Below are 18,340 nucleotides of genomic sequence, written 5' to 3' on the forward strand. Positions count from 1 at the left end.
ATGTATGGCAATACTCTTCAGGTCCTGGAACTGAGGAGAGGTTTGACCCTTAGAAAGGAGGCCATCTTTGATAAGAGCTGAGAACTTCACAGCAGCTAGGTAGGCACATGTTCTCTTAAGGTATGCTGCAAAAGCATTTCAGAGTAATTGTCACTGTGTGAGCAATCCCAAAAAGGTATAATTTTCTACAGATTGGGACTAGCACTATTCCACAATAAAACTTGTCTCTCTCCTTGTGATAGCTAACATAAGGATATTGAGTAATTTACAAGGAAACTGATCCAAAAAAACTGAGTAGCTGTCTTTTTTGGGGGGAGTGGGTTTCTTTTGTTGATCTGGTCAAACTGCCCTTGCAGAAATTAACCGAGACTAATAGTAGCTATGTAGCATCGTAGCTAGACCAGTAGCAGCATCGATGGCAGATAGATACATGTAAAATGCTGAAAAGATGGAAAAAAAGCTGAGAGCAACCTGCTACCTCTGCACACCCCACACCCCCTCGAGCCGTGAAGCGTCAGGGTCAGCGCCAGCGCCCGTCCTTTCACCTCCAGGCGGTTCACTTCTGCGCCTACACCAGGCATACCCACCACTACCTGTCTTCCCGTAATATTCCTTGCCCGGGGGAGACTAACGCGCGGGGGGCGGTGCTGAGCACGCGCATCGGGCTGACTCCCTCCGCCCCGTGGCGGAAGTGAGCTAGTGTGCGTGCGACTATTAGCTGTGGTTGTTGTTAGGATGTCGGTTGCATGCGCTGTGTCCCGCAAAGCGCTGTTGTCGCGGCCCAGGAGCGAGAGGGATTTACCGACCAAGGCGATGCGTAAGGGGCCGCGACGAGGCGGCGAGGAGGAGGGGGAGCAGGAGCAGCAGCAGCTGCTGCCGCCGCCGCCGCCGCCGCCGTGGCTGGGAGAGTGTGGGGGCGGTGAGCGAGAGGCGGAGGCGATGGCGCTTCTGAGCGACGAATGGCGGCGGCAGCCGCAGGAGTCGAAGGTGTTGGCGGCGGCCACGGTAGCCAGGGCAGAGGAGGAGCGGTTGGAGCGGGAGCATTTCCGGAGGATCATCAACGCATTTCGATACTACGGGTAACGGAAATGTGCTGCCTCACATACGTGGCCATGTGGCCCAGCTCTGTGATGGGGTGTTGCCCTTATAAGTCCTGAAAAACAGTAGTAGCTCCTACTGGCAGAGAAATGCACGTGGTGTTTTGCGTAGTCGATTGTCGGGGAAATTTTTGAAAGACTTGTAAATTTGCAGAAGAAATAAGGTTGTCTGAAAGCACTGATGGATGCCATTTTGTTATAGCTAGCTATCTAGGCATTTGTTGAGTCAGAAAAGTGCTGGATAGCCCTTTTAGGAAGGAGATAAATGAAAGGGGAAAAAAAAACCCGCAACCCCTGACTTGCTACCTGAATCTATAGAATGAAGGAGAAAACATAAGTAATTCAAATGGTGAAGGAAAAATACAGACTTGGCTGAAAAAAATCTAGTCCTTGACAGTATTTTGGGGAAAGGGAGGAATTATTTTTTGCCTGGATCAGTTACACAATCAATTTCATAGTACTCATAGTTGAGGCTGTTAAAAGAAGGCAAAAATTTTAAAATTTAATGCCTTAGTGGGGCCACCAAAGCTCCAGCATGGTCTGGTCTTGACTGTTATGATTCCTTCAGAAGCAATTGATTTTGAGGATCCTGCTTTCAGCTGCCCCGTTTCCATTCCACATTCCAGTTTTTCTGTAGCTAAAGGTTACCATGGTATTCAGCTGTTTTATCCCATTTAAATTCTATTTGTGAAATAATATGGATATTTTTATGGGTTTGTGGGTTGATTGTTTACTAAGTTGCATCATTTTGTAGATCCATCTATTAGAGGTTGTGATCACCTGTGCTGGAAATGAGAGGCTGGGGATGGAGCTGTAAAACAGTGGTCCTCTTAAACTGTAATGTGTTGTTAAAAGAGTGGTAATGTGGAACTAGAGCTTAAAACAATCATTTTGCCTATAAAATTCTTGAGAACTTGTTCTCTAGTAAGGAATTACAAAGTCTGACCACTTTCTGAGTTGAAAGAATTGGACAGTTGTAATTGGAGTAGCTTTGAGGTGAATTCTTTGTATTTCTAATATGTATTGCTGCTAAATATTTGAAGACTTTAATATATTTTTTTTTTCTTCTTAGAACTAATATGCATGAACGGGTGAACAGAACAGAGAGACAGTTTAGATCTCTCCCAGATAACCAACAGAGTCTTCTTCCTCAATTCCTTCCTCACCTTGATAAGATTCGGAAGTGTGTTGATCATAATCAAGAGATACTACAGACCATTGTCAATGACTGCATTCATATGTTTGAAAACAAAGAATATGGAGATGTATGTTAAAATGAACTTTTTCATACTTCAAAACTAAATTCTGTACTCTTTGGGATTTTCTAGCTCTGCCCTGGTTACATTTTAAAGTTAATTTTTCAGTTGGCTATATACAAGACCATAAATGGTATTGTATATTTTATTGTAGGTTATTGTATGTTATGGTGTCCTAAATTAGTTAAATTTTAGGTAGTCCAAGTATTGTGAATGTTAGCATTTTTAAAATTTAGTGCAATTTTTGTACTACTTATCTGCCTTTCTATGTGGCATCTAGCAAAAAAAAAAAACTGCACTCGGACTTAAAAGACTGTCAGTGATGGAAACTGAAGTCTTTTGGTATTTGCAGGCTAGGAACAGTTCTGGGCAGCTCTAGTGTGAGTCTTCCATGCTGCATCAGTAATGTAGAGGGATCTCCCTCTTACAGTGAGCAGTTAAGTCTCATCACTAGCGAAGTCCTGATCCTTTCCTGAATAACTACTAGTTGTGCTCAGTTATGCCATACTGTATGTTGGTTTTGTGATTTGGACCCTGGTCTCTTGGGGGCTGAACCACCAAACTCAATCCATTTAACAGGGCTGGATTTGAGCCCTGGTCCCAGAAGTGAGAGGTAAGTACTCTGTCAATTAAAACTCCCAACAGCCCTAATACCATTACTCTTTGTCTGTTTCTATTTTATTTTCTGTTTTTCAAGATTAAAGATACTTGGTGCATTTTTCATTAATTTTTTTTCCCCGCTTTAATTAGGGAAGAGGGAAGATTACACCAGCTTCGACGTTTGACATGGATAAATTAAAATCAACTTTGAAACAATTTGTGAGAGACTGGAGTGAAGAGGGGAAGCCTGAGAGAGATTCCTGCTACCAGCCAATCATTAGTGAAATTGTAAAGAACTTTCCAAAAGAAAGATGGTAAATAGTATTTTAAGACTTACTTTTATGTGGGCATACAATGTTGTACAAAAATAACAAAAGTTTTTATGGAGTAAGAAAAGGCTTGGTTTTAAAAATACAGAAGTTACTGAATGCTGTGGATTTCATTATTTAATTGAGAAAGTTTGTTTTTAGTAGAAGGTATTGGAAAAGAGCAGAATCATAAACTTGACATGGAATTAAGCCAACAACAAAAACTTTTTTTTTTTCTGTGCCTTGATATAACAGGGTCCATTATAACTTTTCATGTAATAGTCTTCAGGAGGTTGTGGAGTTAACCCAGTGGTGCTCAGTGAGTTAAAGTTTACAGGTTAGCAGACACTCAGAGTGCGGGTTCTGCAGATTAAGGGAAAGGCCCTTATGACAGCAGCAAGTATGCGTATTGCCCTCCTTGGTGGAAGGGGAAAGGAAGAAAGAAGACTCATAACCCTCAGTGTAGTTTTATTGCACTTAAAATTTATAATAAAAATGCTTAACTTTAGCCTTGATTTCAGACAGATAATACAATGCAAGTCTTGTAAAAACCCTGTTGCATGTGTGCACATACCTTTGTAACTGCATTGGCTTATTAAGAAACGCTACCAAAATAGTAATTGTTGTGGGGTTTTGTGCTGGTTTTGGCTGGGATAGAGTTCATTTTCTTCATAGTAGCTAGTATGGGGCTGTGTTTTGGATTTGTGCTGGAAACAGTGTTGATAATACAGGGATGTTTTAGTTATCACTGAGCAGTGCTTACACAGAGTCAAGGTCTTTTCTGCTTCTCACACCACCCCACCAGCGAGGAGGCTGGGGGTGCATAAGAAGTTGGGAGGGGACACGGCTGGGACAGCTGACCCCAACTGACCAAAGGGATATTCCATACCATATGGTGTCATGCTCAGCATATAAAGCTGGGGGAAGGAGGAGGAAGTGGGGGACGTTTGGAGTTATGGCGTTTGTCTTCCCAAGTAACCGTTAGGTGCGATGGAGCCCTGCTTTCCTGGAGATGGCTGAACACCTGCCTGCCCATGGGAAGTAGTGAATGAATTCCTTGTTTTGCTTTGCTTGCATGCGTGGCTTTTGCTTTCCCTATTAAACTGTCTTTATCTCAGCCCACGAGTTTTCTCACTTTTACTCTTCTGATTCTCTCCCCCATCCCACTGGGTGGGGGGAGTGAGCGAGCAGCTGTGTGGTGCTTAGTTGCCAGATGGGGTTTAAACCATAACAGGCAACAGGTTTTTAAGGTAACTTTAAGTAGAAATATACCAGTGGAATCTAGGAAGAAATTATTGCTGTAAGAATTCTGTAGTTAATGTTTTTGCCATTTAGTCAGCCTGGTTATCATAAAGTACATTCGAGTTTAAATTTGACGCTCTTTAAATGGGAAAATTATCCAATACTGTGTGTAGGAGCTATTGTGGGTTTCCTTCATTCTCAGTGATTATTAATAATTCACTTGTGCAATTTGAAAATAACCTTCCATTAGCCATTTCTTAATTTTCATGAGTGGGGATTGCTAGTGGTGGCAGAATATGGCATGGATTTTGATACGGTCAAATGGACGTGTCGGACGGATTGCTTGGTTTCTTTTGCTTTGGGCTAACTATCTCAAGGTGGATGCATCACTTAAGATGTTTTATTTGAAGATGAATTTTCTGCAGTACACTGAAAAATAAAACTTTAATACCATTCCTTTGTTTGATGCAACACATTCAAGAATCTTCAATTGTAGAAAAAACTACAGTAAGTTTAGTTTTTACACATTTAGGTAAAACAATTTTTTTAAGAAATCTCCCTAGCTAGGAGATTACCTAGGAAAAGCACTAGAAATAGAGCTTCTTTCCTTTCTATGTCTGATAGTTTACATATAAACACTTGGTAACTGCCTCTTGGAAGATGTGATATTCAGCTGGATTTTGACTAAATGTAATCTTCATCTCTAAAACTGGTTTTGAATTTTGACTTCATTGAAATCCTCCTTTATTTCTTAGTTTATAGATGGGCGATGCAATGTGTTGCATATCTGATATAAGACTTTGAAAGCCAAACAAGTTAGATAAAAACTGGAGAAAGTGCTTAATTTGTAAGATACAGTGTATTTCTTGTGCCTAACAGGTCAAATCACTGTTCTAAAAGCAAAACTTCAACTTCTGTAACTAAAAAGCATAACTTTTTATAATTATTTCCTTGAATACAGTTATTTAGATTTACAAGAAGTAATTAAAGAATTATTGCTTTTACTCCTACCTCATTGATCCTTCATAGGAAGTAGTAGCGCCATCTTATTTTTTTTATACAGTTTGTCTAGAAGAAGATCACATTTCTTTTCAGATATAGACCTTGTTTATTTCCAACCTTTTGTAATGTCACTAAATTACAATAGTGTGTTTTATCCTGGCTAAAGCTGAAGACCACCTTAGCTGTAGAGGGTTGCAAAATAGTAATGCTTAAAAACCTGTCCATTTTTAGCAGGCCATTTGAAACAAGAAACAGAAGCATCTTAATTTCATTTTGCAAAGGCAGTAATGCTGCATAAATTGGCTTATTCACCCTTTAACTGTTCCTCAATTTTTTTAATAGGTCTTCAGTGCTTAATAGCACCCTAGATGAGGTAAAAATGAATTAAATATTACAAATTATTTGATGTACCTCCAGTGTAGATCTATAGGAGAGGTCATATTTCTGTTTTGAAGATTAAAATTATTACTTTCAGCAGTTCACATTTTGGGGTGGTTTGGGTTTTTTTTATGTTAACTTTTAAAGCTTTTGGTTGTGGAAGAAGTAACTGATTGAAAGTCTTAGAGATGTATGACTGAAGTTGGAAAGTTTTGACTTGTACATTTATCATCAATAAAGTTTACCTCAGAACGTCCAGACAGCTTTTGAGTACCTCCTGAATATTCTGCCTGGAAGAGAATATTTTGAGATTCTTAGTTCTTGTATTTACTAGTTGCTCAACTTGGAAGGTGGGAAAGGTTGGCTTAAATCTCTCAGTAACCACACAACTGCTGGATGTCTTCCTGTAGTCTTCAACTTGATGTCTAGTTATGGGAAGTGAAGGGGCAGAGAATTATGCCGTACTTTGATTTAGGAAATCCTATGTTGCTTATGTGCTTGAGTGAAATCTGCAAACAGCATATTTAAAAACCCACAGTTGCTGAAAAGTTAACTATTTTCAAGTTTTTAGAATCTGAATTGCTCATGAGCTCATGTTTACTTTGTGGTTCTGCTGTCAAAATACTTTTTTTATTGAGTATAAAATGATGTAAGAAAACTGCATTTCTGATTGCTAGAATACTAGTTATCAATAGACTTTATAGAAGAATAAATGGTGATATGTGATCGTGTTCGTTCTTTCTGCAAATCACTTGAGTATTTTACCTTGATAACTATAAAAGTTGTTAGAAAAATATTTTTCTTAATTATGCACTGTACTCTGAATAAGGATTACATAGGTGTAAGTACTTCTTGTTCTGTGTGAATATTATTTTGAGTCTTTTCTGTGGGTTTTTCTTTATACAATTAAGTGATCTGATCAGAACTGGCTCGGTTTGTCTTTTAAAAAGTAATGTCATACAGGAAGTACATTATAACATCTAAGCATATGGGGAAAAAATGTTGGACTGGACCTCAGTATGTTTTTGTTAAAGAGGTATATGGTAAAGACTTAACTATTATTTCTGTTTTGTTGCAGGGATTTCTCCAAAGTTAATATCCTGGTACCTGGTGCTGGGCTAGGTAGATTGGCGTGGGAAATAGCTATGCTCGGTTATGCTTGCCAAGGAAATGAATGGAGCCTCTTTATGCTCTTTTCTTCTAACTTTGTACTCAACAGGTACATAGTTTATGTTTTACTTGCTGTTTGAAACCTACAGGTACTAGGGAGGCAAAAGTATAAATGAGGAAAAACTTGAATAATAAAGCTCTCAAGAATAGATTTTTAAGTCCTAACAGGCAACCACTTTTTAGGGTGTTTTGATGAAAAAATGAGTGGGGATAATTAGAGCAGGAAGCATTGTATTTGAGTCTAATGGGTAAGTCATTAGGCTTATAGTAGCAAGCATGGCTTTTAAGTTACGAGACTTGAGATTTCTGGGCTCTGCCACAGACTTCCTGCATAATTTTGAATAGGTTTTATGATTTTTATTTCAAATGTATTTCTGTAAAATGCACATCTATCTCAGGTATCAAATATGGCTTAATTAAGATATGTATGATACTTAGTGATGGTGATTAGTAACAGAGGAAACCTATTAATGAAAATGTTATATTCCATACTAAAATTTAAGGTACTGTTGCTACATTAAAAGCAACCAACAAAACATGATGCACCACTTCTTGAGCAAGTTCTGTCACTTGAGTAATAGTTAAAATAATATGATAGTTCTACAATTAAGCTGTAGTACTAAATTTGAATGTAGGGCAATAACATAAATTTCACTGTATAGGTTTAATTTAGAGTGACATTTTTGTATGTGGTGTTCTGTCACTTGTACTGGAAATTATTGGTCTCACAACTTAGAAGGAAGAAGGTAGTAAAATGTAATTGTTCTTGTAAGAATGAGGATGAGAAGATTATGGGTGGGCAAGTATGAAATGATATGCCTTTGAAAACACCTAAAATATTGGCTTATACTCTATTATTGTGGTGTTTTGGAGCTCTGTTTGTGGACTGTTATTCCCTTATGCTAGGCATGGGAACAGAAAGATGATCCCAAATCTGTTATTGCTTACCATGCAAATACAGACCAAGGGGAAGACATTGTTTCTTATGTCTGCTTAAGACAGTGGTGGTCACTATAATAGATATTTACTATAGATTTATTTGCTCTTTCCTTACATTATTCATAAATTATTATCATCTGGTGATGAAATTGCATGTTACAGTTGAGTTGATGTAATGCCTTGCAGCAACCAAAAGGAGGAGGTGGTCATGTTTTGTTTTGTTTTTTTTCTTTTTTATCCCTAGCTATACAGCCCTACTGGCTCTTACATTCTTTAGAATTTTTGAAATTATTCAGAGCAGTATAAAATTATTTAGTTCCCCTATTTGGATGCACTGGTTAGCTGTCATGTTGGTTGAAACCAGAATGTTAACTGTTTTCTGTCTTCCTTACATATGGAGTCTTTGGCCCATATGTGGAATTCTCCTGAAAATTCATGCTTAGCTTACTCTAATACTCCATAATTCTTAGCATCTAATGTTCATGTGGTGTTTCCTATTAGTATAAAATGTATTTAGCAAAGAGGTATATATGTGTTATGTTTGCTAACAGTATTTAATTTTAGACAGTGAAATTGAGTGTTGCTCAGCTGCTGTAACCTTCATCTTTCCTGGGCAAGTTATCGATTACAAGTTTTGTTACTAGCATGGAAGACAATACAGATAACTGCTAACTTGACTTTGAATTTCAGTCAGTTCAGTTGAGGTGCAGGCATTCCTTTCTGTCGGATTTAACCTTGGGATGTCTATTAAGAAGGTTTTAGGGACTCTTGAGATCTATCATTTTAGTCTTAAGTGACTGTTCCCAGTTAGCCTTCTGAAATTGACATGTTTGCCTTCCTGGAACTGGAAGAAACAACAATATGAGCTGAAGATACTAGTTAAGGAAGAATATGGTAAGAAAGAAGGATTTTGCAAATAATTGTTTAGCTATAGTTCCTTTCCTCTTTCCTTAATTTATCCAGAAAGGGGACTGAGTTGGTGCCTAGTTTGTTTATTGATGGGGGGTTTTTTGTGATTTAATTTTTTTAAGTTAAATATGAAATAACTTTTTGAAAATTAAGAATAATTTTACCATTTAAACAGCATGACATGATTCCGAATTAATTTTTATTTTCAGTTGATAGTGGCATGAGGGTTTTGCTATTGTATGCTTATAGTTTGGATCTGCATTCTTTCTCAGTACTTTGTCATCTTTAAAATAAACAAAGGTCAATCTTGAATATCAAGTCTACTACTCCAGTGGGCCTTCTAGATTTGGTATAGTGACTTAAATCTTCTGTATACAAAGTGATACCTTCTGGGTCTTAATATGTGTAAAACCAATAACTCTTAAATTGAGAACCATTGTTATTGTGGATAAAATGTCATAGTTCAGTACGTCATGAACACAGAAGTGCATCAAGGCATAATTATGGTTGCTATGAATATTTGAAATTAATCAACGCAGCTTTGAAAAACTATATTGGTTAAAGTGCATTATTCCATTAAGGAAGCTCCCTTTTTTTTTTTTAATGGATAAGGTTCTTTATATACCTGGTATGTTTTTCTTGTGTTTAGATGAGTCTTGGATATAATGACAGATGGCAGAGGTGATCACTGGTGATATGCAGACATGCTTCTTACATGTTTTTTGGAAGAACAAAAACTGTAAGAAGCATAATCAGTCCTCCCGCCTCTGGAAAGCATACCAAAATTTTCAGGTGGCCTAAAGTCACAAGGACATATTGCATCCCTTTGACATCTGATGGGAGGGGAGACACCAGGGTGGTATCTAAGTGGAGGAGACACCAGATTTTACGTGGTCTCACTTCTCCACTGTGCAACAGGATTGATCTAGTGCGCAGCTGATTGCTGACTTGCTGTGTTTTGCAGTTGGAGATTCAGAGCAGACTCGGTAGCCTCAGTCTAACAGCCCTTCAGTAGAAGCAGCACTTATGAATATTTGAGAAAGTTCAGTTGGAGTAATACCAAATTGCTTTGCACCAAAATGAGAGTAGGGGTGGTTTAAAATGCTTTAATTCATACAAGTAGGATTCACACTGACAGTTGGCTAACCTTTACTTTCCTAAAAAAAGCATCTTTGTAGATAAATCTTGATACCTTGAGAAGGTTTCTTGATTGGTCAAAAGTAAGATTTGACCTAATCATCTTTTCTAGAATTACCTTTTCAGACTGAGCGTTACCCGATATATGTACTGTACCTATTGGAAAGAAGTGCCTCACACTCTACTATTTAACAACTTTAACTCCCTACCTATATTTCTCATTGGAAGGATGGTAGCTGTAAAGGACTGCAGTACTTAAGTTTGAGATCTAAATTATCAAAGCTGGAAAGGGGAGGTTTTCAAGTTTGAATATGGAGAGGCTTTGGCCTTTTATATTAAATAGGGAATTGCTGCTGGAACTGTTGAAGTCTACATGTATATATTATGCTCAAAAATGAGAAGAAAAGTACTGGAAGGTGTGTGTTCCCTTATAGCTCAGAAAAGATTTCCTTTGTTATCTACTCTGGTCTCTTAGTTTCTTTGCCTTGCTCTTCTGAAAATTTCATTGTTTTACAGAAATGTTCTGAGGATAATACAAATTGACTGTGAGCGCACAAAGAATGCTGAAATAGTTAACAAAAAAAAAGTTAATCTATCAAATGTTAAGTCAGCCAAAATAGACATGTCTTGCTTGAAGGAAACAAGGCCTATGTTGTCAGGGTTATTTCCCTGCTTGTTTTCTTTGACTGATTGCATATATCTGATATTTATATATCCATTATATATGGAGACAGTTGATGAACTTGGTATACTGTTCAAATACAGTTCATTTTTGTTTTTACTGAGAAAAGTAAATACTACATGGAGATGGTAAAAAATTTTTATTTCAGAAACTTTACCTCAGGTGCTTTCTATCCATGAGGCAAGAGTGCATTTTCTATAACCTGGTAGACTGCTTACATTTTAAAAAGTGCTTGTTGACAACATCTGTCTCATAAAATGCACATCATCTGTTATCTCCGAATATCTAGTTATGTATGCATAACATAGCTTTAGTAAGTGGGCTTGACTGCAGAATTTGGTGGTGATGCATAGGAGAGAAAATTGGTTTTTGGTTTTTTTTGGGGGGTGGGGTGGTTGTGTGGGTTTTTGTTTTAAATTACAAATTGTTTGCAGGACTGGGAAAAGCTTTTTATACTTTAATCCTATTTTCATCACTTCTTAGAGTAAGCATTCACTTAGTTGATCATATCAATCCACAAATAAAAAAAAATGTTTGCTTAGCATAATTGCAGTACTCCAGATGTTATTAACTTAAAATGACATCTAGTGAAAAGCTACTGTGCTTTGTGAAAAGGTGAAATTTATTAATCTTTTGAAATTTAAATGCATCATTTCATTTTGCATCTGAAAAATGCTTTTGTTTTGCTGTGCTTCAAAACCCCTGTGATTATGGTTCAGGAAAGGCAGAAGAGTCTAGAATGAGAACAACTATTCCCAAGGAAATATAAGACAAGCATGGGACTATTGTTTCTTTTTTTAAAATAAAACAAACAAACAAAGACAACCCCAAAAGGCTTAGCTTTTCTGGATATACTGAATCACAGATTTCATCCATCCCACAGAAAGAATCGGGTTTGGTAAGTCCCCTAGAAAAGTTCTAGCTTTAGCATTAACTTTATCAATAAAACAGTGGATGTTGGTAAAAGTCTTTTTATGTATCGCACTATATTCGACACCTACATTGTAGATAATACATAAACGATTAATTGAAACTGAATTGTTCTGACTGCCATGTTTTGCAGATGCTCTGAAATTAACTCGTGTAAGCTTTATCCCTGGATTCATCAGTTTAGCAATAACAGAAGATCTGCTGATCAGATACGACCAATTTATTTCCCTGATGTTGACCCTCACAGTCTTCCTTCTGGTTCGAACTTCTCTATGACAGCAGGGGATTTTCAAGAAATTTACTCTGAGTGTAGTGAGTAAATGCAAATATTTAGTCTTTCCATGTAACTATCTTTATTTGTAATCATTTCTTATTGTCTCATAACAAATATACTAGAGTGGAACTGTATCTGTAATCATTAAGCAAAAACGTACCAACTATAGCAAGATTTTCTTATTACAAATCAGCTTTTTTTTTAATAACTAAAGAGAAAAACCCCAACATAAAGATAATATATTTGCTGTAGCTAGCTACTTGCCTAACAGATCTTTGTTGCAGTAGTCTCTTTCAGAATAAAGACAATATGGCAAAGTTAGGGAAAGGTTTACTTGATTTTTTTTTTTTTAAAGTGATGTTAAGGAAGTGAACAATGTAATCAATGCATTATTTTTTTAGTGGAAAAAAGTTTTTTTGTTAATTTTCTGTTGTAAAAGCAAAGCAAACTTTTTTGATAGTAGTTAACTATAAATGAAACATATATGCTTATTGAATGTCAGTAGCAAGTATTTCAGGGGCACGTTATGGGGATGATGATAATTAAAGATTGAGACTTCCCATCAGTACAAATACCCTTACTTTTCCTGGTGATATCAGATTAATCATGCTATCTTTACTGCAGCTATAAAGTAGTCTTTGTATGACTAACCTAATGTTGAATTAATCTGCAGATGACCTTGTTTAGCACATACCAATTACACATTTATTCTTTGATCGAAGAATAGCACTTATCCAGGTTTTTTCTTTCATATGTAGTCTAATATTAAACACCAGGTTAATATTTATTTAGTCTAATATTTAACATCAGGTCCTAGTAGAGCAAATAATAAGAAACATGAAGTATGCCCATTTAGAGGTCACTAATATTTTTTTTTTCTCACATAGTATTGGATTATCACCAAGGACTTCTGTTTTCCAGTTCCACATCTCTGTCCTTGTTGGACCCATATTTTATTCTGATGAAAAATAACTAGCTTTTGATCTGCCCCTTTTTTGTGCAGCTAGGCTTCCAGATATTTTCTTGTAAGATGCCTTCCTTATATAATTAATTTTCTGCAGATTCTGTCTTGTTAGGATATCTGATGCTGGTGATATATTAAATTTTTTTTCCCCAAAATTTGCAGAACTTAAACTTTTACAATTTCAGAGATGCATGTTTATACAAAAACAGACTCATACTTTAAAAGGTAGTTCTTGAAAGATCTTGCTTGTTAAATACACTAGTGAAAAACAATTGGAGAAACATTCAGATACTGGATAAAATATTTTAAAGTTACATGGGTTGTAAAAGTACACTTTAGTGTACAGACTTGTATTGTTCTAGGTTTTAACATAACTGGAGAGTCCCAAAGCTGCTGGGTATTTTTGCATTTCTATTTTTAACAGTTGTGGTAATGAAGTTCATAGAACAGGTGAGTATTAGCACGTTTGGGCCTTGATATAATATATAAGCAATTTATATTTTATATAAGGTATGCGAATAATTATTTCATAAAATACATATCTATATGTATGCATTAATATTTTAGATTTTTTTCAAAATATAGACCCCACAAACCCAAACTTAACTGTCCATCATTTATGTAAAACAATGTTTTGCATTTAGTTTCTGGTAAACATGAGAAGTCTTCAAGTCTTATTGTTAATTGAAGTAAATCCTGAGTGTAAAATAAATATCAGTGTTAAATTATACATTTTTATGGGGGAGAAACATTGAAACTAATATCTGTACAATATGTTCTTTTTGTGCAGATGCATGGGACTGCATAGCAACTTGCTTCTTTATAGATACAGCACATAATGTTATTGATTATATTGATACAATATGGAAAATACTAAAGCCTGGAGGAATATGGATAAATGTAGGTAAGTGTGACCAGTCTTTTTTTCTACAAACTCGACTTCTGTTTCCTCACATACTAGGCACCTAGTACCTGAAAAGAGTTGTGGGGATGAAAGCATCTGTGCTGAAAACCCTGCAGAGCTAGGGCTTTCAAGTTCTCAGGCCTGTTCAGAATATGTCCAGATGTGTGTTAGTTCTAATCATGTTAACACCATGTGATTGTTTCTTAATAGAGAAGCAAAGCTGCCCAGTGCCAGGGTTCACATTCATGTGTCACACACTTAAGTTTGACAAATGTAGTGTCCTGTATTCTTTTTGCTGGTTTTCTAAGAAAATAGACCTTATTCTGTCTGTTAATACATCCTTCTTATTTTTCTTTATCTGTTGTCTAATTTGTACTATGCTTGTAAGTAGAATAAGGCATAAGAGCTTTGGCTCAAAAGAAGAGAGACTTAAAACTTTTGCCATGGTAAGGGAAAGGCAGACCAAACTTGGGCATTAAACATTTTGTATAGTAGCAATTGGTCAGTCAGTCAGTCACTGCACCAGTCCTGGGCAGTCACAGAATGTGAACATAGCTCTTGAATAGCCCACAGCATGTCCTGCCTCCTATTCTGTAGAGAGAGCAGTGATGCTAGACTGAAATTAATTATAAAAATCATATTTGAGTGATAGAAATATGTATTTTTTTGTCTGTGTTTGAATGTTGTGGGCCTGGATATTAGCATTCTTAACACTTTAGGTATGTACTTCTGATTTTAAAAAAAAAAATTTGCCTTTTTTAATAGCTATTTCCATTGTGTCATTGTACTATAGGTCCTCTCCTTTACCATTTTGAAAACTTGGCAAATGAACTTTCTATAGAATTAAGCTACGAGGATATTAAAAATGTTATACTGCAGTATGGATTCCATATAGAGGTAAGATTATGCTGCAATTTGGAATGAATAGTATTGGTGTAAACACAATGAACTTCTTCATACAAACCTTTACCTTAAATGTACTTCAATTTAATGGCTAGACTAATAACTTTTAAGAGAGTCAAATGTTTATAGTTGTGTTGCAACTTTTTAATTTTGTTGTGGTTGGTGGTTTTGTTTGTTGTGGTGTGGTTTGGTTTGGTTTTGTTCTGTGGGTTGTTTGAGGTTTTTTTGTTGTTGGTTTTTTGGGGGTGTTTTGGTTTTTTTGTTTGTGTGGTTTTTTGTTGGGGGTGTGTTTGTTTGGTTTTTTTAACACATAGATAGACCGTGAAATCTGTTGGTAGAAAGTATATAGCAATTTCTTAGAAATTTCTGTGGTGCCTGTAGAGAAAGTATTTTGAAGACTTCTGATTTTTACTTTCAGGTGGAGAAAGAATCTGTATCGTCAACATACACTGTGAATGAACTCTCCATGATGAAATATTACTATGAATGCGTGTTGTTTGTGGTGAGAAAACCAGAATAGAAGTGGATTTGGATAGGTTAATCAGAAAGAAATGCTGGCTCAAATGCTAAAATTGAGAACAAAACAGACTGGGTGATGTCTGGACAAATCAGTGGTGCCTTCTTATGCCTAATAGGATTTAGATAGCATCTATTTTCTTAATGTCATCCAGACATTTAGTGTGCCATGCATATTTGTAATGTATTATTGAAAACGGAGGGGAAATGTTCACATACACTATCTTTATGCTTTGGAATGCATTAAAAAAAACCCACAATATTTTCATGTGTCTAAAATTTAATGTTTCCCCTAACCAGGCTAGTTCTCCATAAATGCTGTCTCATTTTTTCAGAAATTTATAATTACTTTCTTTTTTCTATTTTTCTGATATTAGGGATGCATAGTGGTATTTAGTGTACTAGCTGTGTCACAGTTCAGAGAAGTATTTCTAAACGTACACTTAAATTATGAAGTCTGAAATAGGTTGAAAAGTTGTAAAATTATTCTCGACATATAATAACTATCAGAACTGTTACAGCATTTTCTGTGGAACTGGAAATAGTGTAAATAGGAACAAAGTAGGCTATTGTATGAATTCTAATCTTTGAATCTGACTGTACCACTGTTAACCATTTACTCAAAACACAATCTGTAGGCAATTTGAAATACTATGTGAAAGCATAGTATTGAATGAAAAAAAGCAGTGTGTCACAGAGGAGCAGTAAATTAACCTCAGTTCAGGAATAACACTAATTCTGATGAATCTTAGTGTTGAAACTGAAATATTGGATGCTTTGCAGACTTAAAATATATTGATCTTTTGAGTCACCTACCTATTGCTTATGCCAAAGCTGTGGAAGCAATATTTTTGTTTAAGAGAACTTTCTGTTTCATTATCTTTGAGTTCTCTTCTTTTTTAAAATTAGTAGCATAGCTGAGTTATCCATGTATCCATGCCGTGAAGAGGTGGTGGGACATAGGAAATGCCTTTTTTTTTTTGTCAAAAAAAAAAAAAAGGGGGGGGTGGGCATTTAAGTAATATGTGCTGTAACCAAACCATCTCCTTATCAGAGTCAGCAGCATATGCAGGCCAATTGGTAGATAATTTGTTTGTGACTTGAAGGCAGTTTACCCTGCTACCTTAAGATCTACCTCTTGTTTCCGTATCCTAACCTCTTGCTTCCTTATCCTAATGTTTTTCCTGGCAAATGGGGTTTAGGTGAATATTCAATCTACAAATCCTGGTATTACACAAGAGAGACAGATGCCTGCTCCAAGAAAGACCTATTTAAAGCTGAAACACTACCATTATAACACATTTTTTAAAAAGCCAAAAAACCCACAAACAAGAAAACAAAAACCCTTGCACACCACAAAAAAATAATAATTTTTTTCCTTTAATTTCCTTATTGTACTATTTACTCTTTCTTTTTTTCCTATGAACTTGGATACTTTGCCTTTATTATGGTGGTTTTGGTGTGGGGTGTTTTTTTTCTTAGATAAAATGTGATTAGTGTTTAATTTGATTTTTCAAGCTCCTTGAAATAAGGCAAGGTTAGGTAAATGTTGATTATGCAATTGCTGAGTAGTTACATCTGTAATACTGCCCAACTTATGTCTCTCTTAACCAGTCTGTAGTTACTCTTAAAATGTTGTGTTCTTGTTTTTACAAATAGACAATTGAACTCTGGCATTCTGGTTGAATCTCAATATCCTTTGTTCTCTTGGTTTTCTTCTTCACTACCCCACGCTGTCAGAAGTGCCATTTTTTTGCATTGTTTTTGGAGGAAAAAAATATTTTTTTTTAATTGACTTAAATCAGGTGTATAGTGATGTGCTTCTATTTTAAATTTAGGAAAAAAACCAATTTTTTCTGATGCTTTCCTTGTGAAGTATAACAGTTACATTAAGAGTTTGAAGCAGAATAATCTTATAAATTACTTGTATGAGTTAGTATTTTACCTGCAGTCCTATTTATGAGTTCTTAAAAATCATTATTTGTATTTTTATGGACAGGGATAATTGCATATTATTCTGTGTGACTGCATTCTTTTCTTTAATTGTACACATGGGAAAAAACTGCATAACTTGTTTAGCAGCTGAAGCCAAGAAAATGTAGGTCACTTAAACTGTATGTGGTATTATAATTGTGCAAAATGCTGCATAATCTGCAGAGTAATACTTCTTTATATGGAGTAAGTTTGACAAATGTAAAGTGTCCTGTATTTTTATTTACATGTAGTACATTATAAAATCAGTTATGATGATAATGTGTACAATAAGCTTTTTTCCTTGGATATTAAATTTTGCAGTATGACTTAATGACTCATCTTTGATTTTTATCATTTACTCAATGGTAAGATTTTTTTTTGTTGTGTGGTTTTTTTTGGGGGATGGGGATTTTGCATTTTTGGGGGGGGGATTGTGGGGGTTTTTGGTTTTGTAGTTGTTTTTTGTGTTGGGTGTTTGTGTTTGGTGGGTTTTGGTTTTTTGGTTGGTTGTTTTTTTAAATTCTTGGTATGTAATCAACTATTGCATTAAAATTCACAGAAATGTCAGAGTTGTCTGAAAGTTCTGAAGTGTTTTGCTGAATATATGGATTGAGTGTCTTGTGGAAACATTATGACCAAGAATTGCTCAGAGAGGTTTTTCCAACTTCCTGGGGTGCTGCAAAAACCTCCGTCTCCTAAACGTTGCAGCATGTCATAGAGCCTATGGCGCCAAGCCAACAAATGAAACCTTGTGGCTGGTGTTTACTACAGGCTGCTCAATCATGGGGAGCCTGTTGATGAAGCGTTCTTACTTCAACTATGGGAAGCATCACGCTTGCAGGCTCTGATCCTGCTGGGGAACTTGTATGGCCCTGACATCCGCTGGAAAAATGGCACAGCAAGCTATAAGCAGTCCATGAGGTTCTTGGAGTGCATTGAGGATTGTCTTAATCCAGGTGATAGCCTCACTGGGGAAAAGCGTTACTAAACCTGTTGCTCACCAACACTGATGAACACATTAGAGATGTCAAGATTGGTGGTAGCCTGCATTGCAGTGATCATGCTCTGCTAGAATTCACAATCGTGAGGGATATGGGCCAGGTGAAGAGTAGAGTCAGGACCCTGAATTTTAGAAGAGCAAACTCAGTTGTATAA

At 36.2% G+C, this 18,340-nt stretch overlaps 1 protein-coding gene across 1 annotated transcript; it reads left to right on the forward strand.

The window, feature by feature from the left end:
- The first annotated feature begins 692 nt into the window (after positions 1-692).
- LOC140650872 (carnosine N-methyltransferase-like) lies at positions 693-17,519 on the forward strand. Its single transcript, XM_072859689.1, has 8 exons — positions 693-1,079; positions 2,170-2,362; positions 3,104-3,267; positions 6,962-7,102; positions 11,784-11,962; positions 13,679-13,792; positions 14,586-14,689; positions 15,114-17,519. Exons 1-8 carry the CDS (start codon positions 736-738, stop codon positions 15,213-15,215), a joined length of 1,341 nt encoding a protein of 446 aa, XP_072715790.1. The 5' UTR covers positions 693-735; the 3' UTR covers positions 15,216-17,519.
- The last annotated feature ends 821 nt before the right edge of the window (positions 17,520-18,340 follow it).

The sequence above is a fragment of the Ciconia boyciana genome, chromosome 4 (genome assembly GCF_034638445.1).
Source record: "Ciconia boyciana chromosome 4, ASM3463844v1, whole genome shotgun sequence".
Classification (NCBI taxonomy): Eukaryota; Metazoa; Chordata; class Aves; order Ciconiiformes; family Ciconiidae; genus Ciconia; species Ciconia boyciana.

Coding starts and splice junctions, on each gene's coding strand:
- LOC140650872 (XM_072859689.1), top strand. CDS start 736: ATGTCGGTTGCATGCGCTGTGTCCCGCAAAGCGCTGTTGTCGCGGCCC. Junction 7,103..11,783: donor TCTAACTTTGTACTCAACAG/GTACATAGTTTA, acceptor CATGTTTTGCAG/ATGCTCTGAAATTAACTCGT. Junction 11,963..13,678: donor AGAAATTTACTCTGAGTGTA/GTGAGTAAATGC, acceptor CTTTTTGTGCAG/ATGCATGGGACTGCATAGCA.